Genomic DNA, 27,793 nt, shown 5'->3' on the forward strand with positions numbered 1-27,793 from the left:
GGTAACAAGAACCCAATGCAAGAACTGCAAGAACTGCAAGAACTGCAAGAACAGATCATGAGAATACAATAGATGATTAACAAACCATTGGAACAGTTACGAAAGTGGGTGACAAGAGATATGTATCTTCATCTTCATCTTCAACTTCAGACCATCCAACCAGAACTGCAACAGGATATGGTATAATACCGTCAAAGCTACAACAAGAGCAACCACCAGAACAAGAACAAGAACAACAAGTGGGTTAAGAGCTAGCAAAGCAAAGCAAAGCCGTATTGACAATCTGAACAAGACTAGCAAGACTACAATCTATACACACATCTATGCCTAAATTTTTAAAAGTAACGAACGTTGCTTCTACAACAATGGTTGTCTCTATTGAAGGTAGGTGAACAACGAGTTCATGTGGTCAATTCGAACCTTTCGAGGTTCTTAAACCAGTATCGGATGAGATTCACAGACAGAGAGAGAGTGTGTGATGTGAGTGTTGCTTCTGGTGTCAACGATTTGGAAAAAACTGCAGTTGAAGGTCAAACAGGTTGGAACTAGCGTGCTATTTATATAGTTCGTATCTACGAATTGAGTTGACGTCGAAAGCCTGGTTGCAAATTAAGTTGTTGACTGAATGAAATTATATTGCAAGAGAGCGTACTGCAAAGAGTACTTCAAAGCAGGCCAGAACGGAACATAGCAGAACATATCGGGAACACAACATAGCAGAAGAGACCACAACTGGTTTGTTCATGGGATACGACCGAGTTCTTCGAGTACGGTAAGAAGTGGGAAGTTTATCACAATCAGGAGGAAATGTCAATTTATTGACTAAGACCAGACCGTTAGTACCACTACAACTCTAATTAACTGTTGATGAAATGAGGGAAAATTATTGCTATAATAATATCCAAAAATCAATACTACAGCCAGCACCGCTACAAACTCCTCCGTGAACTAGTAAACCAGCACTGTGTTGATTGCTCTTCGCTGTATACTAGTTTTATTATACCGCAACTGTTCACTTCGCCACTATTGGATATATCAAGGCCAACTCTGACCTATGTCATTAGACAATACCTTGTAGAGTATTTGTTGCTGGGTAGTACTGGTTGCAAAAACTCAATGCCGATATCACTTATAATGCCAGTGGTTGGACCTGACCCTGAACCTTTCTCAGGTGTTTTACAATATTTACAAATTACACGACAACTACATCTACAACTACATCTGCATCATATTACTTTAAATTCGTGGTTTTATTGGAATTCCCGTTATTCAGAGTACTGGTCTTTCAGTCAGTTAGTTAGTGAGTAGGTGAGTGAAATAATTAAATATCGTAGTGGTAACGCTATTTGTCTGTTGCAGGATTCTATAACCGTTTTTGGTTGCTCTTTACTCTCTATACCTCTATCATATTGGACTGCTGGTTCGAAATGAAATAAAAAAAAAAAATATTTTTTGTTTCAGTTATCGATTATTACGGTAACATCAAGAGAGGGAAATGAGTAAGAGAACTATTACGTATGTGTACATGTAAGTGTACGTGTACGTGTTGGTCGACTATTCTTTTTATGAACATACACCAACTGTATGGTTAGATCCTTCTACTAAAATTAAACCAAAATTTTGAAATTTTTATACTAAAAAAAATATGTTGGCTGTGTTTTATGATGCTGTTTAGGGCAATACACAATTACACCAAATTTGTCGTTTCCCGTATCTGTAACGTTTTTCAGTTTTTGGTAGCTCACGAATTATGATTAAGCACTGGCAATAATGTTTCCATTTTTAGTTAGGTAATTTAAAAATTTTCGAAACTGGTGTTCGAAAAGGAGGGAGGCAATTATAACATAGGTATATGCATGCTTCTTTCCTCCTTTCTTTTAGTGGAAATTTATTTCGAAAATAAAATTATAAATCTAAGTTTATTTTTTTATTTCTCTCACTTCTGAACAATTTTGAATCATATATAAACTCTTTGATAGTTTAAAGTTTTGAAAAGTTTCAGGATCTCAATTCCTTTTATCGTTGTTTATTTGTCATAAATCATAGAAATACATCAAACCAAAACACTCAATTTAATATACATCAAACCAAAACACTCAATTTAATATACATCAATAAAAAAAATGTCTTCTTCATCTTCTGTTTCCCACTCTAGCTCCATGTCCTCTTCCGTCCGTACTAACAGTGCTTTGGTCTCAAATGGTGCCGTCGCTGCTTCTTCTGTCACCTCTTCCAACTCTACTCACTCTTCCACCAATACCAAGAAGAACGCTGCTCCATCCAACATGGTTGCTAACCCAGTTTCCTGGAAATTCGGTGCTGCTATTGGTGCTGTCTTAGCTGGTTCTTTCATTTTGGGTTCTGGTATATAATTACAATGTTGAACTATCTTTCAACATTTATATTATTTTGTCATTATTCCCATTTAAAAGTGCCAACTATCTGATACAGTTGACTCAAGCATGTATTATATATAAAAAAATTAATATATATATATATTTACATATATGTATTTGCAGAACATTGCTTGTAAGTGATGTATAGATGCTATTATAGTTACTACATAGACTCATTACCAAATAAAATAGCCTGCCTATTGAACTAAATTTTTAACCATATTTATAGTCTTATTACGTAATTTTGTAGTGAGTTCAGGTGAAGTATTGCTAGTCAATCAGTCAGTCGATGAGTCGTCGAGGATGGATTGTTCATTATAATATCTCTTATTAATCACACGTGACGTGGTATTCCATTTTTCGATCTCAAAATTGACCAAAGGTTAACTAAATTTCCAGATTACAATATGAACTACTTAACGTTATTAAATTACGAATAGAGGTATCAACCCAATAAAACAAACCGTCAACAGTCTTGTGCTTCCATTTCATCAATCAACCAATCGATGTCGAACTTCTTTGTACAGTTATGGGAGAGCATTTTCTCTCCTGGAACCACACCACAACTCATCATCGCCACACATGCTTCATTTTTTGCATTATTATTGACTTTAGCCTCTCTCATATACACTACTGGTGGTAATATCCATTTCATTATCATGTTTGCTTTAGCTTCTGTCTTGTGGTTGACAGTGATATGGTTTATTTACGAACTACAATCTGTACAATTGAAAAGTAATAAAGAATTAGAAGAACCACAGTCACAAGAATCATCTGCTCCAAAGGTTGCTACTACTACTGCTACCAAAAAAGCTTCAACATCTGTTAAATCAAGAAAAGCCTAATTCAACAATTTCCTTATTTAATTAATAAGGATATATATATATTTTGTATAATTATATCTCTTGATGAACATATCAACTCATAAGTAACTGTTAGGTAGCATACTAATATACAATCTAATTCAATAAGAATCGATACAATTATCATTATGAACATCATCATCCTCATTATCCTCATTCTAATACCTTTCTTCACTCTCTTATATCGTAAGTTTATTACTACTTTATTACTAAGTGACGCGTGAACTTTAATGTAAATTCTAATAAACTTTTTACGCGTAACAGAACATTCCCATAATACTGTCAGGAAGTGAAAAATATATACTTCTGAATGAATGGGATGTAGAGTAGCGATGCTTCCTTGCTTGATAGTCAGTTCAAAATTTGTCTAATAAGTGGTTGTGATATTGATTTCTAAACCTTCAACCTCATCTCGATAATATTTTTTCAAAAATTATATAATATTAGCAAAAAGGAGTTGTTCTTGCAGTTATCAAGAAGAGCATACCTTTTTGGTTTTTATGGCTAGTGAAAGCAAACCAACCTTTTAGAAAATTTTTTATAATTCTATCCCATCGAATTGTATTATAAGCTTCGATATTAAATTTAATTTCTCGAGTTCTGGTATTTGAATATCAATTGTATTAAGTTTGGGATTTCTATATCATTAGTTGTACCTACAGATATAACATATCTACATCACAAAAACACAGCATATATATCAATTGAGGCATATGCACATGTGCCATTATTGAAGTCAGTCGTGTATATCTTATCCAACCTTAAACTTATTTGCCTACAATGGATGCAGGTCTAGCTGCAATGGCACCAAGAGCTCCACCAGGTGCTCCTGGTAATCCTAATAACAAAAAATGGCAAATGAGAAACCAATTATTACAAAATGATATTGGTAATATAGATATAAATTATGAACATAGACTACCTATGAATAATATCCAACATCAACGACCGCATGGGAATATGAATATGAATATGAATGCGAATATAATGAACCAAAGAATGCCAAACCAACATTACGGAGGACCTCAACAACAATTTAGGAAGCCTAATTATAAAAGCAATGTTCCATACATGCATATGAACGGGAATTCTTCCATGCCACAGATGGGAGGTGTTCCAAGACCAAATTATCCCGGAAGCTCATATAGTAATAATAGTAGAACTTCGTCATTCAATCAAAGATCAATCTCCAATTTACTAAAGGTTAAAAGTCCCAATATTCCATTTGGAAAGAGCCTAAATAATTTTGGGAAGAAAAATCATAGCGATGGCGCTATCGACGATGACGAAGGGGTAGAAATCAATGGTAATACATTTAATCCATATTCCTTTAATGACGTGACTTCAATAAGTCATAAAAATAATAAATTCAATCACAGCACTGATTCAACCCCAATCATACCGACTATCGGCATCGATGGTTCTTCCAATACGAATAGTTCTGCTTATAGGAAATATAAAACAACACAGAAAAAAATGGCAATAAATACAATGGCAAGGCAGAATCAAGCAAACCATCCTAATGATCAAAGATCTATGTCATTACAAAACTATCCAAATCAAACGAGGAATGGTAACATCCAGCATGCTCCAATGCGTCATCCAATGAGACCTATCGGTCCTGGTTATTACGATCAAAATAGAGCCAATTCGTTAACTGACATTAAGCCATCTAATACTAACCAAAATTTTGCATATAACAATAATCTATTATACTCAAATCAAAAACCTTTCCCAAATAATTCAAATCCACAACATGTATATAACAGCGAATCGCAACATTTTCAACCTCAAGATAAACAGAATATCAGAGCTGATACTCCCCCATATAGAAATCAAATTCCAAAAATTGAAATATCCACTGATGAATCTTCAGCAATAAGTTCAACTTCAAATTTGATTACTGATAATTTGAATTCTTCTGTTTCTGAATTTTCCAACATATCCTCAAGTTCTCCAGTAGTTAAACCAAATTTAAGCTCACATGAATTTGATAGTAATATATCACACTCAAGTTCACCACTGAAAAATCAAGTAAGTAATCATAATACTGAAGAGTCATCGGCGTTGCAACTAATGAAGTCTGAATTGGAGACATTAAAGAAAAAAATTGAGAAAAAAGAAGAGACCTTAAAACAGAAGGAAGATAATTTATTAGTTCGAGAGAAACAACTTATAAAAAGAGAACAGGAAATTACTGAGAAGGAAAACTATATAATGGAATCATTAGAGAAACGAAGTTCATCTACGAAAGCCTCAAGTGAGCCCTTACTCTCTAAAAATGATAACGATTTGAATTTTGAAAAGGAAAGCAGAATTACTAAAGATTCAATATCAACTTATATTTCCTCTAACAGAGACTCACCTCAAATACACGAGCAAAGAACCGTCACTGGTCTCTACAAACTGGAAAATTCAACTGACATAGGAAAGTATATGACAGCACAAGAATTTCAACGTAATGAAGTTGACGATTTGACATTTTCTGATATCAACAATCATAAAAATATTTCTCAAGGAACCTTAAACCTGGAACATTCAAAATTGACATTAACACATGATTCGGTCAACGAGTCAGTTTCCGTGTCTAACTCTAATCATGAAATGCTCGAAGACACATTTCAATATAAAAAGATTAAACAACCAACACTGACGTCAAATATTTATAAGATGAAAAAAGATGAATCTAATCTAAAATCAAAATTTTCAGCAAGCAAAGACCGCTTCAGTTTTGAAGTTAGCCAATCAGCAATCTTTGTTGAAGGTGAAACTGGCCAAAGGGGAACCACTAATATTGCTGCAAATACATCCAATTCCCCAGAATTGGTTGATTCAAGATTAGACATTTTGAACCAAAATAAAGAATTAACAAGTGAGCTTTTTATCGTTTCCAAAGAATTAGCTGACTCTATCCAGAGGGAAATTTCTTTAGAGAATAGATTAGACAGCCAAGGTATATCAAGTCCTACAATGTCAGGATTTGTATCGATCCAAGATTATGAAACTGAATTAAGAACAAAATCCGAGAGAATTGTTTCGTTAATTGAAGAACTAAATAATGAGCGGAAAAAGAGATATGAGATCGAGGAACAAATTATTATCAACGGTTTAAATACTCCCAATTTTCAAGATTAATGCATCGTCGTTCAATAATTTGAAAGACTAACTATTATAATTATAATTATTACACATTTATAAATTATAGATTCCTAAGTAGACAATTTATTTAAGCATACTAAAGTAACAGTAGAAAATACCCCCCATTGAATGCTTTATTTTACTCGAGTACCAGCGATTTTAATCTTATTTTGTTACATATACCTTTTAAGGAGTTTTGTTCATATCTTGTCCTTCCAACAAACTCAAAGTTAAAATTGAATTCAATTGACAGTAACCTATGAAAATCTACAAAACATTTAATTTGTGACATACTGTCACATTCGTGATATTGTTACTAAAAGCTGATAAAATAAGTAGATATCGAAGGTGCTAGGGCTGTGATAAAATATATCAAACTCAATCAATAGTAATCTCCCCATGTAATCAATTTAAGATCCAATAATCAATATTATTTTCAATTTTTGTTTATCAATCAATTTAAAATACAGAATAATATATCTTACTACAAACTAAACAATTATAATTCACCTTTAACAATGTTACCGGATTTTAGGTCCTTAACAGAAACTCTTAATTTAGCGTCTTTGGTCAATTGGAAAGTGACTTCAACACCCTTCTTAACATCCTTAATACCTAAGTCCATCAATTTAGTACTCAAAGTATAGTGCTTTTCTCTGACAACTTCTGGTTCGTCATCAGACCATTCTTCACTGTCTTCATCATTTTCTTCCTTTGGAGCTGGTTCTAATGTTTTTTCTTCAATGTGATGTTCACCTTCATAGACACTAATCAATAGATCACCAGAAGCTTCCTTTAATTTAATAGATTTCTTAACTGGGTAAGAAGTTTCGGCCATCAGAACTGGGAAGAATTCACCGTTGGCACCAGCTAAACCGATAGCTTTTTTTAGATGTGGAGTATTAATAACAATTGGTTGCAAAGCTTCCTTCATTTCATCTTCATCATAAATAGAAGCCAAACCAGCTTGTAAAGCGGCACCGGAGGCAGATAGTTCATTAGGATAGTTAGAAGATTCAGCATTTTGTGGGCCTAAGATTTCAACAGATTCTGGAAACAAGAATTCCAAGTTGGAAGATAATTTAGGAGTGAAAGCAACACCACCACTCAACAAGACAGCATTGATATCTAATGGATCTAATTCAGCCTTAGCGATAACCTTTTCAATGAAAGAAGAAAATCTAGCGAAAACCTTGTTGGTAACTAATTCGAATCTCATTCTGTTAATAGAAGCATGGTAATCGAAACCATCAGCTAAAGAGTCAATAGAAATAGTAGCGGAAGTAGCGTTAGACAAAGTCTTCTTAGTAATGGAGGCATTGGCTCTCAATTTGGCAATAGATCTAGCGTTTGTTCTTGGATTAGATTTGTTCTTCTTTTCGAAATCCTTAGCGAAATATTCGACCAATTCGTTATCCAAATCATTACCACCTAAAGTGTTATCGTGTTCAGTAGCTAGAATAGTGAAGATACCACCACGAATAGCAATGACAGCAGCGTCAGATCTCAAACCACCAAAGTCAGCAACAACGACATTGACGTCGTTCTTGAATGGGAATTGTTCGACATGAGCCAACAAGGCAGCAGAAGGTTCGTTAATGAATTGGACAATTTCCAAACCAACTTTAGCAGCAGCAGCACTCAAAGCGGACTTTTGTTCAGCAGTGAAGTTAGTTGGTAAAGAAAGAACAGTTTGAGAAATAGTACTACCAATGTAATCTTCAGCAGCCAATTTCAATTGTTTCAAATGTCTAGAAATAACTTCATCAACGGTTAAAGTTTCTTCCTTACCTTCACCTCTGGAAATGACAAAACCAACTTTACCATCAACTTCAACAGCTGGAGCACCACTTTCACATCTTGTGATGTCACATTGACTGTATGGTAAACCAATAAAGTCACGGAAATTGATAATAGTGTTCTTTGGGTTTCTGACCAATTGTTGTAGAGCTTGACCACCATGATATTCATCATCACCTACATATGATAAAACAGATGGGATAGAACGTTCACCATCTGGGTTTGCGATAACATCAACATCGTTCTTTGGGTTGATGTATGCAATGGAAGAGGAAGTGTTACCAAAGGAAATACCAATAACTGGAGAAGACATCTGCAGAAAAGAAAACTTATTAGACACTGATTTGACAATGAGATATAAATCAATGTTTAGAAGTTAATTAGGTCGAACAACAACCTTCTAAACAGTAGCTAAACCATGTCTAGTGGTTCTTTTAAATGGCTTAAGTTGGGTTCGATGAGATATCGATGAAAAATTTCATTCGTTAGCAATGATGAAATCTACAAGATGCGATGCCATGAGATGCGATGAGATGAGATTCAGACTAGGTTGGACAAGAACCGAGATATATGAGTGGGTGTGTTTTAACACTAGTCATATCAAAATGGTGGCGTTTAAATCCAACTATTTATTTATATAACCCTTTGAATTGTTAAGATCCAGGTCATTTAATTAGTACAAATCTCCATTTTTTAGTTTGAATTATTTTCTTGGTGAAATGATGCGACACTAGTTAGAAACCAATTACCTAAGACGTACCCCACTATAACAAACGTTTCCATCACATACTTATACACATATGCATATACATACAGTTTTCAGATATCAAACTCATATATATATATATATATATAATACATACCAAACTCTGACTTATTCAGTCCATATATGCGTCAGTAATTTTACATGGAGTTATGTGTTGCGCACGTGACTACAAAACCAATCATTACAAACGAAAAACTATTGGAATATCGAAAATTTTAAACTACGAAACAATGAAAGGACATCTCTCGAAGATATAAGCTCATCGCTATATATAAAGATGGTTATACAATGAAGAAATGTTTAATTTTGATGTTATTTTTGTTGGGAAAGGAACACTTTGGATATCAAGATCAAGTCTAGTGGCCCATTGAGTACCTAATACTTTAAACTATGGCCAAGAGAAGAACTAAGAAGAGAACTCATGTGGTTCAGTCAGCGGATCAGTTAAAAGATGTTCCAAAATCTATGGTTATAAGAGTTGGGCCAACTTCGTTGGGTAACCATTCTTTAAACCAGTTGGTGAAGGATTTTCGTCAGATCATGCAGCCATACACTGCTGTCAAGTTGAAAGAAAGAAAATCTAATAAATTGAAAGATTTCGTAGTGATGTGTGGTCCATTAGGTGTATCTCATTTATTTATCTTTACTCAATCTGAGAAAACTGGTAATGTATCGTTGAAGGTTTCTAGGATGCCTCATGGTCCTACTGTTACTTTTCAAGTGACAGATTATTCTTTGGGGAAAGATATCAAAAAATTCTTGAAAAGACCAAAATCTTTAAATAAAGAAGATGTGCTAGATCCTCCTCTATTAGTCTTAAATGGTTTTACCACTTTGAAAAAAAATGACGATAATGATGAGGTTAATGAAAATGTGGAAAAAGTTATGGTTTCAATGTTCCAAAATGTGTTCCCACCTTTGAATCCTTCTAGAACGCGGTTAAGTTCTATTAAACGTGTTTTCATGATAAATAAAGATCAAGAAACTGGAGAAATCTCTATGCGTCATTATTTCATTGACATCAGAGAAGTAGAAATTTCTAAAAATTTAAAAAGACTTTATAGAGCTAAAAATAATTTGCATAAAACTGTACCAAATCTGCATAAAAAGGAAGATATTTCTTCTTTAATTTTAGATCATGATATTGGAGCATATACTTCCGAGTCAGAAGTAGAAGATGAATCAATTGTCAAGGTAGTTGACAAACAAGACATAAAAACTAAGAAAGCTATTCCACAAGAAAATAATAATATACAACCTGAAGAGAAGGAAAATTTGATTGAAGATACTACAAGTCAAAATACTCCTGTTCCAAGAAAGAAAGCCATTAAATTGACTGAAATTGGTCCAAGATTAACCTTGAAGTTGGTTAAAATAGAAGAAGGTATTTGTTCAGGTAAGGTCTTACATCACGAGTTTGTTCAAAAAACAAGTGCTGAAATTAAAGCTTTGGAAAAGAGACATGCTCAGAAGATGAGATTAAAAGAGGAGAGAAGAAAGGAACAGGAAGAAAATATAGCAAGAAAGAAAGCTGTTAAGGAAGCAAAGAAAGAAAGAAAATTAGCAAGAAGAGAACAAAGAAAACAAGAAGCAATGCAAAATGGCGAAGAGGCAGAAAATATGTCAGGTCAAGAAAGTTCCGACTCATCTTCAAGCGATAGTGAACGCTATAGCGATGTTCCAGAAGATTTGGACAGTGATTTATTCAGTGAGGTAGAATGAGAAATTCTCTGCAAAATTCAGTGTTATTAGTTCATTTTATATATTATTGGACCAATGATCATATTTTATATATAATTACGTATTAAGTAGTAGTTTGTAATGCAATAATTTGATATATCGAGAACAATTATTTTATAGTATCCCAATATTAGTATACAGATAAAATCGAAATTTATAATAAAAAAAATTAAAATAAAAATTAAAGCAGCATTAGAATACTGCATCATGCAGCGGACAGAAGTTCTTTAAAACAGCTTTTGGATCTTTTGTTTTCATTTGCTTAGACTTCTTTTTAAACCAGGATTTGATACAATTATAATGGAATACACATAAACACTCTAGCCTACCCACCTTGTCGCCAGGAACCATGTCTTCAAAACAAATAGGACATTCAGCGTATTCAACATTTTCATCATTCGAACCCTCAGATTCAGGTATTTGATACACAAGCATTCTGGACTTGTGATTACTTGGTGTATTCTCAGTTGATTCTGCGCTACTTAAATGTTGTTGCATATTTGCAGCATTCTCAACACATATCTCAACATGCTTAGTCGCATCAGATTCTAACTTAAAATCTACCAGATATAAGTTACATATTGGGCAATGAGATTCCTCACTATAATCTTGTCGTACAGTATCTGATACACCATCACCATCAACAATATCGTTGTTATTATCTCTAACAGTCGTATTTTCATTTTGGTTCCTATTATTCTTATTTGTATCAACAACTTCTTCGGATATTCTAACAGAAGACTCCTCTGATTGTATTGGGTCAGGTATTTCATTCGTATCATCTACATCTTCAGTGCTGCTGTTAGAATCAACATTATTCAATGAATTTCTATAACGACCTTTCAAGAGGCCTAATCCCAACAAATTCTTATAACATGAATCACAAGTTCTATAAGGTGCATATTCTTCCTCCGCAGGCCATCTCTTCACAACTTTAACTCTGTCAGTATCATACCTAACAAAATAATCACTACAAGATGCACAAAATATCCCACCACAACTTCTACAGTGATGTTTCCTTATCAAAAAGGAAAACTTAGTTGAACAGTTTAAACAATTTCTAATATCTTCATCTGGCTGCCAATGTGCAAACCCATTAATATACTGTAAATCTTCAGTCATATGACCAAAACTTTAAAAGTTGCAACTATATCAGACAAATACAGTATATAATATAAGTCAACAACCAATAGTGAAGCAGATATGACCCTTGAATATTTCATAGAACTATTATTCTTTGATATAACATTGTTCTTTCTTAACTTGACCTCATCGACTTTTAAATATTCTGATTGAGGGCTGAAATAAAAAGAAATAGATCACGTGATAAACAATTTTTCTCGTCCTTGAAGTATATAACGTCAGGGCTAGAATAATATTATCAGTATTGATCTTGACAGATTTTAGAGATCATCTATTAACAGAATGACATTAATCATAATTGCTGTAATTTGTTTCAATATGTTCAAAAATTTTAGTTCTGGTTATTAATTGTTTCCAATCAAGTAAAGCTGACAATTCCTTATTTTGCTTTATTATATCTTGAACTCTTTTGGAATCAACTGTATTCACTAATATATGTGAAATTTTTGGCATTGCATATCCTGGCTTACGTTTGAAATCAAATCCAGTTACAACTTCTGCATATCTGATAGTGTTAGAATCCCTTTTCTTCATAATTTCTTTATTGAACTTAGTTATTTGAAGTTTCAAATCTTTGGATATAGGTATTAATGAAAAACCTTCTGGTATCATCGAATCACAGTAAATTTCTACATGGTTTAATTCATTTGTAAAATGTAACGGGTTTGTTATTCTTAATGAATTCCCATATTTGTCTATAATTATACTTTTCGGTGGAAGTGCCTTAGATGTTTGATTATAAGAAAATAATTCTTTAATTGCATACTGATCTATTTTACTGTCTCTTCTTCCTTTCATAGTCAAATATTTTTTAAATTTAACTGGGGTAGAACATTCTTTTACCGTTCGACCTAAAATTGCCCAGTGTTGCCTACTTTTCAATTGTGTAACTGCATTCTTCCAGTATATTAATTCTTTTACCACTTTATTGTTAATATTATAAGAAAATTCACCAATGCTTACAGAATCAGAATCCAAAGTCTCATTACTTTTAAGTAAACTTGGAACAATAAAATTTACAGCCTTTTTCATATCTAAATAACTGTTTGGCAGAGTATAATGTTTGAATGCCAACTTTTCCATTGATTCAAAATCAATATCGCAATTTCCTGAATTATTTTCATTCAGCTTACAAATCGATGCAATATACAATTGATAACTTTTAATGTTTCTTGATTTGGAAAGGCTAGAATATGGTTGAATAGGGAAATATCTGAAACATAAATCTGATATGTACCTTGGAGAAACGTCACTAATTGAAGATGTATTGATATTAATCTTTGCAACATAATCGAATTTCTGGACTATTTGAGATTTGAAATCGTGCTTGGGCTTGAAAACGTCAGAAACTCGATTCTCATTTTGTCTAAATACCATGTTACTTTCTTTAACACTTACAATTGGATCAATGATATACAGTTCATTCTCAATAGTCTTAAGTTCAATCCAAAAATTGGGTACTAATAAATCTGAATCAAAACGGTTTGGAATTGTACCAATGTTTTCATTAATTTGGTATTTCAAATTGGTGGATGTCATCTCAAAATCATGCAATGGCAATGCAAAACATAGAAATAATTCATATTTAGCTGGTAGTAAGTTTTTCAAAATAATTATGAAGAATAGACATAAGATATCCCTATTTGCCATTTTTTGCTTAGCCATATTTCTAATCCCATCAACAGAATCGATATTTGAAGGCCTTGATCCATAGTGAATATATTCATGATTGAGTAAATAGGTAGCCCTCTCCGATAGACTTTTAGAGCTGGAGTTGTAATATCTTATCAGATATTGTAGCCTATTAAAATTCTGTCGAAACCCATTAGCATTTATCTTGTAATTTGTTCTGAACCAAAGAATCAATCCTAAAAGTAAAGTTCTTAACATTTTTGGTCTCTGTTCAGAATTTTCACTAGACCATTTCTTGAACTTCTTCATAATTAGTTTTGGCACTGATCTTTTCAATCTTCTGTTCAATCTTTCATCTTTGGCCCAGCTTGATCTTTCTTTTAATGTTCGTAAAAATAAGGGTATTTCTGCCAACTGTAATCCATATTTCAACTTCTGGTACTGATTAGATACTTTCTTAATCTTCTCACCTCTTTTGAACACATGTGAAGTATCTGGATTATCTAAAGTCACTACTATTTCTGAATCAAGATTAACATCTTCCCATTCAAAGTCTTCCTCATCGCTGGAATCAGATATCTCATCAATATTTTCAGTGGTATATTGGAAATCTTCATCAGCATCCATTACTGTTGAATCTATCTTCTTATTGGGTTGGCATTTGAGTCTAAGTACTTTATCTGTCTAACCTTCATCATTTGCATATATAATTGTTATACCTTTAATCATAAAATTAATAATCGATGAACCTTTAAAAGGTATAGTCGTCTGCCTTCAGCATCGTAAATTTGTATATAGTCTTGCAAAGGATAAGTTAGAAGTAATGAACCAAGCCATTCACAATGTCTATAAAATCATTCAATGGCAATGCCATTAGGGATTTCTTTAGTGAATGTCAAGTTGACAGATTCTATTTATTGTTGAAGTTGCCATCCAGACCTAATAAAAAAGCATTAAATATTGGCGAGCACCTACTGTATTTGAACAGGTTTGAAGGTGATCTAAGTTTAGATGGTTATTACGAAGATTTAACACCTAGAGCTCTTCTCTCAACTGGTAATTGTTTCAATTTCAAAAGACGTCTTTGGGCAGGTGGTTCTATCAACCATTACAAACCGTTAGAATTCAACAAACATTATATATGTCAAGAGAATATAAGGTATGTTAAAGAAGTAAAGGGAACACAATACGTTGGAATTGAGAGAATAATCTTTGAAACTTCTAAACTTAATGGTGTTACAAAGATCTCTGATGAAATCAGTTTAAAAGAGATGAGAATCTTGGCTTATACCAATTCCGGTACAACAATCAATGAACCTAATAGTGAGGAAACCATAGGAACCACAGTAGTTGGAGAGTTCACATTTAATCTAATGGATATCATAAGATACAGTCAACTGACTTTGAATCCTCACAGAATTCATTGGGATAAAGAGTATTCGAAATCAATCGAAGGTTACAATGACATAATTGCTCAAGGTCCATTTATTATACAAATATTAGCCCACAACCTCAACAAAATTGTGAATAACACTACAATCACTGACTTGAAATACAAGAATATCAACCCTATCTATCCAGATACATCAGTTACTATATTGATGAAACAGGATGGCAACAAATTAAGGTTAATTATGGCAAACAATTCGATTATGTTTGCGGAATTAATAGCTACATGTAACAAATAATCCAATACTGACCATTGAATAACAAAAAGACTAATGCTGTTAATCTCTTTTTGAACATTTTCGACTTTATCTTCACATCTCTTTATATTCGATAGATTTTTAAGACTTTATATCAGAAGTGAAAAATTATTCCATAGATATAAAATTGTTCATCAGTAGATGAGATCGCATTTAAGATTGTAACAAGATAGCCAGTGATCAAGGATATATATATAATATCGAATCAGGTCAGCATTATATCGATGATGATCCGTAATCTGGTGGTGAAATGCCATCGTTTAGGTCCCGTAACCTTTAAAGTTGGGTTCAATTTTGTTAGGTTTTCTAGCAATTCACATACTTATATCTCTAAACCCAATACAAGAGTTCGTAAGGTAAAGACTAAAGAGGAGATTGCCAATGAATTATTTGAACGGCAGTTGAAGTCAGACAACCGTCTTATCAGGTGGGGAGCCATTGCTCGATCTGACAAGTTTAGGAAAGGTATGACCAAATATTTAATTGGTCTTTATGTAATATTTTTAATTTATGGTGGTAGTTTTATGAAAGAATTGTATGGCAAAGAAAAGGAATTAGAAACGATCCAAGCCAAAGAAACTACTGGTAATATCAATGAGTATGAGCAATTGAGAATGAAGTCTATGACTGGTAAATTGAGAACTAGGGATAAATTGAAATTGGAAAAGTATGAAGAAATGAAGAAAGAGGGTAAAGATAATTTCGATGGGGTAGAATTGGATGGTGAAGAATATGAGATAAACAATAAGAACAAACACATATTGCCTGCAAGAGACACCACCGAATTCTATGAAGGTAAGGCTGTTGATTATGATAAAGAGGTCAATTTTGAAGAAAGAATGATTTTTATGGGCAGAAGACGTAAATGGTTGATGAGACATTGCAAAGGAGATGTATTAGAAGTGTCTTGTGGTACAGGCCGTAATATCAAATATTTGGACCCAAGTCAAGTGCATTCAATTACATATATAGATTCATCAAAAAATATGATAGAACTTTCTCAGGAAAAATTTAAAGAAAGGTTCCCAAAATTTGCCAATGCAGCATTCGTCGTTGGCAAAGCTGAAGACCTATTGAACCTAGCCAGCCGTAACGATGAGGAATCCAAAACTGTGAAATATGATACAATTGTTGAGAGTTTTGGATTATGTTCACATGAAGACCCGGTGAAGGCTTTAAAAAATTTTGCTAAATTGTTAAAACCAGGTGGTAGAATTGTATTATTAGAGCACGGTAGAGGTGAATACGACTTCATCAATAAAGCTCTAGATGATAGAGCTGAAAAACGTTTAGAAACCTGGGGTTGTAGATGGAACTTAGATATCGGTGAACTTCTTGACGATTCTGGTCTTGACATAGTCGACGAATCAAGGACACATTTAGGTACCACTTGGTGTATCGTAGCCAAGAAGAAAGGTGACTCCAAGAGTAAAGAAGAAATTGGGTTTTACGAGAAATACGTCAGTTCTGGTGTCCAATCAAAACTAGAAACTGCATCAAATTCTTCAAAACACCAACAAACAAAATAATGAAAAAGCAAAAAAAAATGACAATCCTGTCAGTGACATAGTTAATAAACATCAGTAAATAGTTATTCATGTAAATATATTCTCAATCTCTGATTTCTATCATATGAAAATGCATCTTTTCTTATCTTGTCCTGTCTTGTATGTCTGTGTGTGTGACTAATCAACACTATGACTGTTTCCTTCTTAGTCACATCTTTTCGAAAGCCTTATAGTAAAGGGGAGCGGTGCTACCAAATGGTGATAATTTTAAAAGTAATACCCTCATTGGAAGAAGACTCATCGAATGATTGAAAGTAGATTTAGTTAAATGTATATAAGAAGAGGTGATTTGGGAGATTGTGGTTTATGATTTGGGAATTTATAGTCTCATGGAAGGAGGCCAGAGCGGGTTCTAGGTTACTGGAGTCCTGCAAGTTTTGGAGAAAAGGTTTTTATTCTCTTTTATTGGAACGTTGTTCCTCATAGTAATATATACACCAATAGAGCTTATCAAGTTGATAAAGTTTATTGGGTTTATTACTGATTTAGTAGTTATCAAGTGTTGAGTATGGCAGTTGCAGTTGCGAGATTAAATCTTCATTGTGGGAAGAGACAAGTAGGTAGGATCTGTCATGGTAGTGGCAGATTTGATAATGACGTTATAATTAATGGCGAGATCAGTGACGCTGTTGAATATATCCTAACTGTGAATGAAGTTACCCAAGTTTTATATCATTTGTCTAACAAGGATGCATATTTATCAGATGTTAATATTCAATATGAAAGATCTAATATCAAGTCTTTTGTTAAAGAAGTGATCAGGAGATCTGGCTGTTCTAAATCAACTATCAAGTATGCTACTGTGTATACTAAACATATCTATAAGAAGTTGCGCAATGTCGAAAGAACCCAGCCACATTTTAGTGATTGTGTGAAACGAATTTTTTTTGTTTCTTTGATCATTGCTCAGAAATTTATCGAAGACTCGAAGCTATCCATGGCTTCCTGGAGTCTTGTCAGTGGGATCTCACAGAGATCTCTTTGCATCATGGAAAAATGGTGTTTAAGGAAGCTGGACTATTCATTAAATGTTGAAATCAACAATACAACACCAAGCATGAAACGGACAAGAAAGATATAGACTCTTGATTCCGTGCTATATTATTTGTTATATACCAACCTATATTATTCTAAATACGTCATTTTATATTATTTATTAGAATAAATTATTTAGATTTTAATGGTACAATATGGAATACAAAAACTCGTTGTTTGGGATGATATGATACATTACATAAGGAGTAATATAACCCATGGCACAACCCAATACTTTCTCCATGAAAGTATGATAATAGACCGAAGTAATAAATAAAATAAAAACCCAAATGCATAAAACTGTAAATACAGTCATTAAAATTATTTTAGAATACAAACTTAATTGACCAGATAAACCTTCTAAGTCAACATGTTTCTTAAATTGATGTAATTCAATCCACAGAATCATACTTATTGTTACTAAAAAACAGAAGTGCCCACTGATATCAAATCCACCTTCCCAATGACCATTTTCATGTCGACAACGCTGAGAAGATCTGGTACCACTTCCTGAGGTACATTCACCACCAGAAAAGATGAAAACATTATCAATCACTGAAAAAACAAGTATCAGCATCAGATTCTTCAAGATCAACTTGCAAATATATTGTTTCACCAAAGGTTTACCTCTTGCTATAAGCTGATCTCTACCATTGAAACTTTCCGAACTTATCAACAAACTAAACCTCTTTGAACGATAATAGATTTGAACCAAACATAGGAATATGAATAAAACTAACCAAACTTGATTACCATGATAAGCAAATAACTCATTTACAATGTTACTAGATCGTAGTATATAGAAATTGTTTCTTTGACTTTCTAGTTTCAAATCACCAATAATTTTACTCAATGCCCATCCAATTAAAACCTCAAAGGGATATATTAAAGAAACAACTCTCAGTTCAGAGAAACCCATCCCAATCAATGAATGATATCAACCACGTCAAAAACCTCTTTCCCTACCTTTTAAAAACTTGTCATTTACGTTGATGAGTTTATTGATAATTTTTCAACCTCATCGCTGAAATATTTTAAAGCTTTTGTTAAGGAACGAAGCCTTTAAATATTTAAAACTTGCAATAATGTCGTTTAGCAGTTTAAAGAATGTTTAATTTAAAATGATAATAAGTTAATTAAATTGATTGAATTAATATCATAAGTGGTGATATAGGTGATATTGTTGTAATGGTTGAATTTTACAGTGAAGAAATTGGGTTAGAGAAAACTGATCCCAAGTTGTGGAGATTACGTACTGATAAATTAGGTCGTGAAAGTTGGGAATATTTAACTCCTGAGGATGCTGATAAAGATCCACAGAGTAGTTATACTCAATGGTTGTTACAAGTTCCTGAATTTCCCACTCCTTCTCCTTTGAAGAATTCTAGTAACAAGAATGAGAACTATACTGCTTACGATGCTTGTCATAATGGTGCATCGTTCTTTAAATTGTTACAAGATGAAAATTCTGGTATATTTCCATGTCAGTACAAGGGTCCAATGTTTATGACAATTGGATATATTGCTGTCAATTATATTGCAGGTGTTAAAATTCCAGATCATGAGCGCATTGAATTAATTAGATATATTGTCAATACAGCTCACCCAGTAGATGGTGGATGGGGTTTACATTCTGTTGATAAAAGTACTGTTTTTGGTACTGTTTTGAATTATGTTAACCTTCGTTTATTAGGTTTATCAAAAGATCATCCTGTTTGTGTCAAAGCTAGAGATACTCTGATAAAATTAGGTGGTGCCATTGGTGCTCCTCATTGGGGGAAGACCTGGCTAAGTACATTAAATTTATACAAATGGGAGGGTGTCAATCCTGCTCCTCCAGAGACTTGGTTACTACCTTACTCTCTTTCAATCCATCCTGGTAGATGGTGGGTTCATACAAGAGGTGTTTATTTACCAATTAGTTATTTGTCGTTAGTTCGTTATTCATGCGAATTGACTCCATTACTAGCAGAATTGAGAGAAGAAATATATACCAAACCTTTTGATTCTATCGATTTTTCAAGACATAGAAATACTGTTTGTGGTGTAGACCTATATTATCCACACTCTAAAGTATTAGATGTTGCTAACGACTGTATCGTATTCTATGAAAAGTATTTAAGACCACAATGGGTCCACGATAAATCAAAAGAAACTGTCTATGATCTAATTAAGAAAGAAATTGAAAATACAGATTACTTATGCATTGCCCCAGTTAATCAAGCATTCTGCGCTTTGGTTACTTTGATTGAAGAAGGTCGTGATTCTCAAGCTTTTAAGAGATTCGAATTTAGATTCAAAGATGCTCTATTCCATGGGCCACAAGGTATGACCGTAATGGGTACAAATGGTGTTCAAGTTTGGGATTGTGCTTTTGCTATTCAATATTTCTTTGTTGCTGGTTTAGCTGAAAAACCTGAATTCTATGATACAATCGTAAGAGCTTATGAATTTTTATGTCGTTCTCAATTTGACACTGAATGTGTGCCAGGTAGTTTTAGAGACAAGAGAGTAGGTGCTTGGGGTTTTTCAACAAAGACTCAAGGTTACACAGTCTCAGATTGTACTGCTGAAGCAATTAAGGCTATTATTATGGTAAGAAATTCAGATGTATTTAGAGCAGTACATGATAAGATTTCAGATGAAAGATTAAATAAGGGTATTGATGTATTAATGAGTCTACAAAATTTAGGATCTTTCGAGTATGGTTCTTTTGCAACTTATGAAAAAATTAAGGCTCCGCTGTTTATGGAAGCATTGAATCCAGCTGAAGTATTTGGTAATATTATGGTAGAATACCCTTATGTCGAATGTACTGATTCTTCTGTATTAGGTCTAACATTTTTCCATAAACATAGTAGTTACCGTAAGGAAGAGATTGCCAACAGAATCAAATTAGCCATCGATTACATCAAATCTTGTCAACAAGAAGATGGTAGTTGGTACGGTTGTTGGGGTATTTGTTTCACATATGCAGGTATGTTTGCAATGGAAGCGTTATACACCGTTGGTGAAAACTATTCTAATTCCGAAACTGTTCGTAAAGGTTGTGACTTTTTAGTCAGTAAGCAAATGGAAGATGGCGGTTGGGGTGAGTCTATGAAATCAAGTGAGTTACATTCTTATGTGGATAGCGAAAAATCATTGGTAGTACAAACCGCCTGGGTACTAGTTGCTTTATTGCTTGCAGAATACCCTGATAAAGACGTTATTGATAGGGGAATCCAATTATTGAAAGATAGACAATTACCAAGTGGTGAGTGGAAGTTTGAAAGTGTTGAAGGTGTATTTAACCACTCTTGCGCTATCGAGTACCCAAGTTATAGATTTTTGTTCCCTATTAAAGCACTTGGTTTATACACAAAAGCCTACAGCGATAATGGAATTTGAATAATCAATTATATTTTACTTTATAAAAGTCTATATATTTTATTGGTATAATTTAATCCGTTTTATTGATCAATATCTATCAGTTCATGTTATTATCTTTTTTAAATTTTTCCCAGGCTTTGCTTAATACGCTAAATATATTTTCAGCTATCATTTTTTTCTCTAACTCTAAATCAGATGGTATTTTATCAGGATGAGTTCTTGCAACAGCCTTCATATACGTAATTTTAACCTTCTTTGGCATAACCAAATCTGATGGTGGAACTGGATTCCAATTACCCCAAGTAAGTATCAACTGCAAATTCGATAACAAATGACGTATATCATCATCCTTATTTGCCTTCCATTTATTAATTTGTGCTTCAACACTATCATATAATGCTAGCCTTTGAGATTCTATTTCTGCTTCTAATTTATTTTTCTGCTTTAATTTCTCAACATTCTCATATGCTTTATTTTGATTAGATTCTTTCTTTGGTTTTGTATTAGTTTGTCTTGGTAGTGCACTACTGTTAGACTTGGTAGGTTTAACTGGGTTAATGACATGCTGACATCTTCTTTTTCCTGACATTACTTTATCATTGAAAAAGTTTTTCTCAATCATTTGTTGATAAGTTTCTAACGCATTTTCATAACTTTCAATGTGCTCAAATGCTTCTGCTCTCTTCAGAACAATTTTAGGCCATATATCTTTGTAAGTTCTTTGAGGTTCACTGTCTTGAATAAATTCATTCCATTGTTTTTGATCCCCAGGAAATTGTTCTAATGCAGATGTTGATATTTCTATACTCTTTCTATACTCCCCGGTTTTAGACATAGAAGCTAGAATATTCGAAGATGCAATTATACGTAAAGGATGTTTGATAGGTAAAGTATTTAGAGACTTTTGGTATGCTTCTAACGCGGTAACATAATCACCAGTCTTGAAATTTTCGGTACCACGTTCTTTGAATTCCTTATAACCTAATAATTCAATCTCAGAAATAGGAACCTTTGGAAGTGATGCAGCTGGTGAATGCACAGCTGTAGTTGGCGAGTCAAAGTCTAACAACGTATTATTAGCTTTAGGAGCAACATTTACAATTGGTTTTGATATAGCTTGTTTTGATGTAGCTTGTTTTGATTTAGCTTGTTCCAAATTTGTCAAATTGGTAGATACATTTTCAGAAGAAAGTTTAATTGAGATGAAATCATCATTCAACAAGTCTAGATTTGCTGGTTGATTATTAATTGGAGTTTCTTTGGCAATCCTCTCATGAGCTTTATTATTAATACTAGTCTTTTTGTCATGATAGTTCCTTGTTTGGGAATCAGTTGAAGTTGTTTTAGATGATGCTATGTCATATCGACTTTGTTGATTGAAAGGATTTTCATCTGAAGTATCATAATCTCCTGAAGGCTGGTATGTATTTGTTGAAGGATCGACTTTAAAGTTAGTATTTCTGAATAGTCTATCATCTTCTTCGTGGTAAACAGTCCATTGATCAACAAGTTGTTTACCTTTATCAAATAACCCAGTGAAAGTAAAAGATCCATTGCTCGTTCTTGGCTTTCTCATGGGTTCAGCTCTAATGTCGTTTCTACCAGAATCATTCCTTTGAGCAGTAATTCTAGAATTACTTGTCCTAATTTTTGAAACCAATGTCTCATATAGAATTCCATTGTCGTAGTGTGTAGTAGCTTCGTCGATATCTAATCCTAAAGACATCAACTTGGCAATTTCCATATCTTTGACTTCATCCACTACAATATCTTGAACTTCAGGAGAGGTTGTCACAGTACTACCTCTTAAGGATTCCTGAGGAGAATCGTTAAAGAAGTTCATTGCTGCATCCAAATCATCAATTCCTTCACTTGGTTTCGATGTATTGATAGGTTTCGATGCATTGATAGGTTTCGATGCATTGATAGGTTTCGATTCTGATGACAATCCAAATAAATCAGCAATATCGTCATGGATCCCATTACTCGAAATAGAGACCTCATTTTCAATTAACGTAACATTATTAACTGGCTTTTGAGCCGTAAGCAATTCAGCCATTGGTTTAGTAGCTATATTCACTTTTTTATCAGCCTGTTCATTTTTAGTAGTACTGCCACTTTTGAAAGAGGACAACAAATCAGCAAAAGGATCAGCCATGACTATTGAACAAACACACACACACACACTAACTAAAATATGCTGTACTTTGGTCTTTGATGGATCCCTTTGTAACTTATGAATAGATTAATTTATTAACTAGATATTGGTTAGTTGTATCTTTACATAGTCGATATCGAATGTTTTAAGCTACGTTATACTATGGAAGGCCCTTTAAAGAGCCGGAAGGTAGGGTAAAAATGCGTGATAAATTAATATTTGGATCACCAGGAAAACTGTTCAGAAATGGATGATATGAGCATATGAGACACCAGACTGACTATTTTAAAACTTAAAGTTCGGTTATGAATGGGAAATATCAAAATATATTATTATATTTTTATCTTGATTGCTCTTTGATCCAGAAATATCAAGCAATTTTCTATCCGTAACGTCACCAACGAGTGAATAATAATGTTCAACAGGGCATAACCTACTTGTAACCCCATTTAAATATTATAATATTGTGAAAGATATAGCCGATAGTCAATGATAATCTGTTTTGAATATATATCCAACTAAAAAAGTAAGGATGTAATGATAACTTTTGATCGTTTTATTTGGGGTAAACACCTGGAAGAATGATGCTAGAAGTGAAAATATACCACATCTCTATCAGTACTATAACAGGCATCATTACAATGGAGGTTTACGATTTCCTGAAGCTTCCAAGTTGAATTGAATATTATTATGGTAGTTTTCACAAATCTGACCCATAATTTCTAAGTTCTTATTTTTCCTATTTATATCCTCCAAAGTCTGGTTCAAAGTAGTCACACTCTGGTTCAATCTCTCAACATTCTTAACAATACGTTGTAAAATATTAATTTGAACCTGTTCATAAGGGTTATTCATCTCTTCAACCATCTTGTTAAATACTGGTGTGTATGAATGTATCACCGAAAAATTAAATAATAGATTGTAATAAACCGATTTGTACAAAACAAAAATGACAATACCCAACTAAACTACTTAAATAAAGCATAAACCGATCAGTTCCAGACCTGTAACGTCCTTATACCACCTATTGTGAACCAAATCTAATCTCATCATGTTTGTTTTGTTTGGATCAAATTTAAAGCTTTTTAAAGTTCAACAAAACTGAAAAGATTGAAAACTGAAAAAATTGCAAAATCTTATTATATTTAAATGAGATGTTTATGGCTAATATAAGAAGCAAAAGACCAGAATTGAGAGGTGCAAGTGTCGATTCGTGGGTTTTTAACTCTATTGTTTGTTATTTTAGTGTTTTTCAAGAAGAAAATTGGTTTTGTAACAGCTGAAATAGGGGGATTCTACGTTATTGCTGAAGAATTTCAACTTTAAGCTGCTTAAAAATAAAAGCATTAACAAAAAAGGATCAATAATATTGTTTTGAATAGAAAATAGAATTTTACAAGACTTAGTATATAATAAATGGAAACCTTGGACGTTCAAAGTAGGTCCTTTGTGGTTCGATGGGTAAAGTGTGCCAGTGGAGATACCGTTGATTATCAGGTCAAACCGTTGAAAAAATCAATCGAGTTAGGTATTTATAAAAGGTTGAAAAATTCTGTTGATGCTCAATCTGTTTCTGTTCATATCGCTCCTGATACTCAAGCTTTGTTAGATTATACAACTAAGGCACTTCTCAGCAGGTCTACTACTAGTTCTTATAACAATGTTACGAATCAAGAAAACCGAGTTAGTTTAGATGTCACCGACTCTCAATTATTAAAGAAAAGATCTAACACTCATTCTAGTGATGTGAAGAAAAATGACAAGCCTCATAGATCTCTCTCTCTGACACACATCCAGCAACAATCGAAGGAAATCCCTCTTCGTGATAAATTGGCGGCAGCTGGGTTCTCCCTTGTCGAATGGGTGGGCCATGTCTCTGGTAATGAACTAACTCAAGGTACTTTAGAGGTCAAAGACGATGATTATTACTATGCTTTTATTTTAGATAATACAGCATCTAAAAACGTCAAGAAAAGAATCTTGTTCAATGCTAGTGTCCGTCATTCGGCAGATTATAAGCCAAAGGAGGTTATTCGCATCAATTCTTCAGCTTCAAGAATATCTAAACCAAGATTATCATCTGCATCATCATCATCAAAGGAAAATTTAGATGTATTGACTGTGGGGCAAGGAAGATATCTACAAGGTTATCTTTATAAAAAGAGAAGAAAGAAATTACAGGGTTTCAAGAAAAGATTTTTTTCATTGGATTTCAAATATGGCACTCTTTCTTACTATGTTAACGAGCAAAATCAGACGTGTCGTGGTGAAATTGTTATTAGTTTATCTACTGTAAGTGCAAACAAAAAGGATAAATTAATTATTATAGATTCTGGTATGGAAATATGGGCTCTAAAAGCTAGCAGTGTTACACTATGGCAAAAATGGGTGGATGCTTTACAATCTTGTTTTGATGAAACTGAAGTTAATGAAAAAGAAGAAACTATCGATGAATCACTCACTCCAAATAATTCTAATGGTAGAAAATCTCAGAGACGTTCTTCGAAAATGATGTCATATTTATCAACAACTCAAGGTCCATATATCCCATTACCTCAGGAAAAATATTCGGAATTCACTGCTACTTTAAAATTAATAAAACAAAAATTAGAAAACTGTAAAATTGAATCAAAATCGTATGTTCCAATTAGCGATCCTACAAGTTCAACAGCACTTTCCAGAACATCGAGTCTTTCTTCACAAGGTGAAGAAGTTAAACATGGCAACTTTAATTATTCAAATTCAAACATGCAATCTATGGATTCTTTAGCAACTGATTATGGGGGAAATTCACCAATTGAATTATCGAAGCCAAATTATCATCAGTTATATCAACATTTATCTGATCTGGAATTATTTTTGGACCAATTCGTATCCCAAAGTTTTGTTTTGCAAAGAGATCACCAATGTGTATCTAGACAAGCTACTGAGAATAGGATTTCATCAATTTCAGGCTTTAGTGATGATGAATATTTTGATGCTGAAGAACTTACAACACAGGGTGTTATACTTATCCCGGATGAAGCAGTAGACGGCGACCAGATGTTAGCAGAACTTGAAGAAAATCATGATAAATATATTGATGATGTATATGAAAAAGTTTTAAAAACTATTGATGATGAGACTACTTTGGAATACATTTCTAATCCCGATGATACCTTTGAAGATATTACGGAAGACTTCAATGATAATATTTTATATCCTTTACCTCAGATCAATAGTTTAGTTAAACGTCGTAATGATGTTAAACCTTCTAATTCCGAGCCCGTAGGTTTATTATCATTTTTAAGAAAAAATGTAGGAAAGGATTTAAGCTCTATATCGATGCCTGTTTCTTCAAATGAACCTATATCCATTCTTCAGCTAATTTCAGAATCATTTGAGTATGCAGATCTACTAAAGAGGATTTCAGATTCAGACTCAGTTTTACAACCATTATCTGTTATATCTTCATTCGCTGTTTCAATGTTATCCATTTATAGGGATAAAACTAGAGCATTGAGAAAACCATTTAATCCTTTATTAGGAGAGACCTTTGAATTCGTTAGTGATAAAATGGAATTTCGCTTAGTTGCCGAAAAGGTCTGTCATAAGCCTCAAATATTTGCCTTCCATGCTGAACATTCTGACTGGGAATGTAGTTATACAGTATCACCAACACAAAAATTCTGGGGTAAATCAATAGAACTTAATAATGACGGTATAATGCAATTGAGAATTAAGAATATGAACGAAGTATTCGAATGGTCTCAGCCAACAACCATGTTGAAGAACTTAATAGCCGGTGAAAGATATATGGAACCAATTGATGAATTTAAAGTCACTTCTTCAAATGGTGGTTATTCAAGAGTTATATTTACATCTGCTGGTATGTTTGGAGGGAGATCAGAAAATTTAGCTGTAAATGTTTCTCCTTCGAGAAGCAGTAGTTATAAAAAGGTTACATTATCTGGTAAATGGACCGAATCAATTAAAGACAAAAATAGTAATAAGGTGATTTGGAAGGTGAATGAGCTTGTAAGCAATCCTAAGAAGAAGTATGGTTTTACAAAGTTTACTGCTAATTTAAATGAAATTACATCTATTGAAAAAGGCAATATTCCACCAACTGACTCAAGGTTGAGACCTGATATTAGAGCTTATGAAAATGGCGAAATTGATAAAGCTGAAAAATTGAAACTAGAACTTGAACAGATGCAACGTGATAGAAGAAATGAAGGCAAGGACGTTAAGCCACAATATTTCAAAAAAGTTTCTGATAATAAATGGGAATTTATTCGTGGTAAAAATGGATACTGGGATAGGAGAAAGAGACATGATTGGTCTAATGTCGTCCCTCTCTGGTAGAGCTTAAGGCCCCCCTCTTTACTATTAAGACTATTTTATCTTAGTAGAATTAAGTAATATGATTTATGAATGCATTTAATTATATACTATTTAGTTATAATATTTTAACGTTTTGTAGAGTTTATGATA

At 33.3% G+C, this 27,793-nt stretch overlaps 15 protein-coding genes across 15 annotated transcripts; 9 read left to right on the forward strand and 6 right to left on the reverse strand.

The window, feature by feature from the left end:
• Positions 1-2,123: 2,123 nt before the first annotated feature.
• NCW1 (Ncw1p) lies at positions 2,124-2,372 on the forward strand (the record flags this gene model as incomplete). The annotated part of the gene is made up of 1 exon (XM_001642622.1): positions 2,124-2,372. One exon carries the CDS (start codon positions 2,124-2,126, stop codon positions 2,370-2,372), a length of 249 nt encoding a protein of 82 aa, XP_001642672.1.
• A 530-nt stretch (positions 2,373-2,902) lies between these two features.
• PKR1 (Pkr1p) lies at positions 2,903-3,241 on the forward strand (the record flags this gene model as incomplete). Its single annotated transcript, XM_001642623.1, has 1 exon — positions 2,903-3,241. One exon carries the CDS (start codon positions 2,903-2,905, stop codon positions 3,239-3,241), a length of 339 nt encoding a protein of 112 aa, XP_001642673.1.
• A 798-nt stretch (positions 3,242-4,039) lies between these two features.
• On the forward strand, positions 4,040-6,394 carry Kpol_339p3 (uncharacterized protein; the record flags this gene model as incomplete). The annotated part of the gene is made up of 1 exon (XM_001642624.1): positions 4,040-6,394. The coding sequence occupies one exon, from the start codon at positions 4,040-4,042 to the stop codon at positions 6,392-6,394; it is 2,355 nt and encodes a 784-aa protein (XP_001642674.1).
• A 502-nt stretch (positions 6,395-6,896) lies between these two features.
• Positions 6,897-8,510, reverse strand: Kpol_339p4 (Hsp70 family protein; the record flags this gene model as incomplete). Its single annotated transcript, XM_001642625.1, has 1 exon — positions 6,897-8,510. The coding sequence occupies one exon, from the start codon at positions 8,508-8,510 to the stop codon at positions 6,897-6,899; it is 1,614 nt and encodes a 537-aa protein (XP_001642675.1).
• An 843-nt stretch (positions 8,511-9,353) lies between these two features.
• On the forward strand, positions 9,354-10,685 carry Kpol_339p5 (Brix domain-containing protein; the record flags this gene model as incomplete). The annotated part of the gene is made up of 1 exon (XM_001642626.1): positions 9,354-10,685. The coding sequence occupies one exon, from the start codon at positions 9,354-9,356 to the stop codon at positions 10,683-10,685; it is 1,332 nt and encodes a 443-aa protein (XP_001642676.1).
• A 210-nt stretch (positions 10,686-10,895) lies between these two features.
• Positions 10,896-11,825, reverse strand: PIB1 (phosphatidylinositol-3-phosphate-binding ubiquitin-protein ligase; the record flags this gene model as incomplete). Its single annotated transcript, XM_001642627.1, has 1 exon — positions 10,896-11,825. One exon carries the CDS (start codon positions 11,823-11,825, stop codon positions 10,896-10,898), a length of 930 nt encoding a protein of 309 aa, XP_001642677.1.
• Positions 11,826-12,134: 309 nt separating this feature from the next.
• On the reverse strand, positions 12,135-14,105 carry RAD34 (Rad34p; the record flags this gene model as incomplete). Its single annotated transcript, XM_001642628.1, has 1 exon — positions 12,135-14,105. One exon carries the CDS (start codon positions 14,103-14,105, stop codon positions 12,135-12,137), a length of 1,971 nt encoding a protein of 656 aa, XP_001642678.1.
• A 215-nt stretch (positions 14,106-14,320) lies between these two features.
• HTD2 (hydroxyacyl-thioester dehydratase HTD2) lies at positions 14,321-15,166 on the forward strand (the record flags this gene model as incomplete). The annotated part of the gene is made up of 1 exon (XM_001642629.1): positions 14,321-15,166. The coding sequence occupies one exon, from the start codon at positions 14,321-14,323 to the stop codon at positions 15,164-15,166; it is 846 nt and encodes a 281-aa protein (XP_001642679.1).
• Positions 15,167-15,408: 242 nt separating this feature from the next.
• On the forward strand, positions 15,409-16,713 carry OMS1 (putative RNA methyltransferase; the record flags this gene model as incomplete). The annotated part of the gene is made up of 1 exon (XM_001642630.1): positions 15,409-16,713. The coding sequence occupies one exon, from the start codon at positions 15,409-15,411 to the stop codon at positions 16,711-16,713; it is 1,305 nt and encodes a 434-aa protein (XP_001642680.1).
• Positions 16,714-17,260: 547 nt separating this feature from the next.
• Kpol_339p10 (cyclin family protein) lies at positions 17,261-17,833 on the forward strand (the record flags this gene model as incomplete). Its single annotated transcript, XM_001642631.1, has 1 exon — positions 17,261-17,833. One exon carries the CDS (start codon positions 17,261-17,263, stop codon positions 17,831-17,833), a length of 573 nt encoding a protein of 190 aa, XP_001642681.1.
• Positions 17,834-17,929: 96 nt separating this feature from the next.
• On the reverse strand, positions 17,930-18,706 carry YFT2 (Yft2p; the record flags this gene model as incomplete). The annotated part of the gene is made up of 1 exon (XM_001642632.1): positions 17,930-18,706. One exon carries the CDS (start codon positions 18,704-18,706, stop codon positions 17,930-17,932), a length of 777 nt encoding a protein of 258 aa, XP_001642682.1.
• A 269-nt stretch (positions 18,707-18,975) lies between these two features.
• ERG7 (lanosterol synthase ERG7) lies at positions 18,976-21,177 on the forward strand (the record flags this gene model as incomplete). Its single annotated transcript, XM_001642633.1, has 1 exon — positions 18,976-21,177. One exon carries the CDS (start codon positions 18,976-18,978, stop codon positions 21,175-21,177), a length of 2,202 nt encoding a protein of 733 aa, XP_001642683.1.
• Positions 21,178-21,256: 79 nt separating this feature from the next.
• On the reverse strand, positions 21,257-23,317 carry SWA2 (auxilin-like protein SWA2; the record flags this gene model as incomplete). Its single annotated transcript, XM_001642634.1, has 1 exon — positions 21,257-23,317. One exon carries the CDS (start codon positions 23,315-23,317, stop codon positions 21,257-21,259), a length of 2,061 nt encoding a protein of 686 aa, XP_001642684.1.
• A 636-nt stretch (positions 23,318-23,953) lies between these two features.
• DAD4 (Dad4p) lies at positions 23,954-24,184 on the reverse strand (the record flags this gene model as incomplete). Its single annotated transcript, XM_001642635.1, has 1 exon — positions 23,954-24,184. The coding sequence occupies one exon, from the start codon at positions 24,182-24,184 to the stop codon at positions 23,954-23,956; it is 231 nt and encodes a 76-aa protein (XP_001642685.1).
• A 549-nt stretch (positions 24,185-24,733) lies between these two features.
• On the forward strand, positions 24,734-27,664 carry OSH3 (oxysterol-binding protein related protein OSH3; the record flags this gene model as incomplete). The annotated part of the gene is made up of 1 exon (XM_001642636.1): positions 24,734-27,664. The coding sequence occupies one exon, from the start codon at positions 24,734-24,736 to the stop codon at positions 27,662-27,664; it is 2,931 nt and encodes a 976-aa protein (XP_001642686.1).
• Positions 27,665-27,793: the final 129 nt, after the last annotated feature.

Source organism: Vanderwaltozyma polyspora, genomic scaffold, assembly GCF_000150035.1.
Source record: "Vanderwaltozyma polyspora DSM 70294 KpolScaffold339 genomic scaffold, whole genome shotgun sequence".
NCBI lineage: Eukaryota > Fungi > Ascomycota > Saccharomycetes > Saccharomycetales > Saccharomycetaceae > Vanderwaltozyma > Vanderwaltozyma polyspora.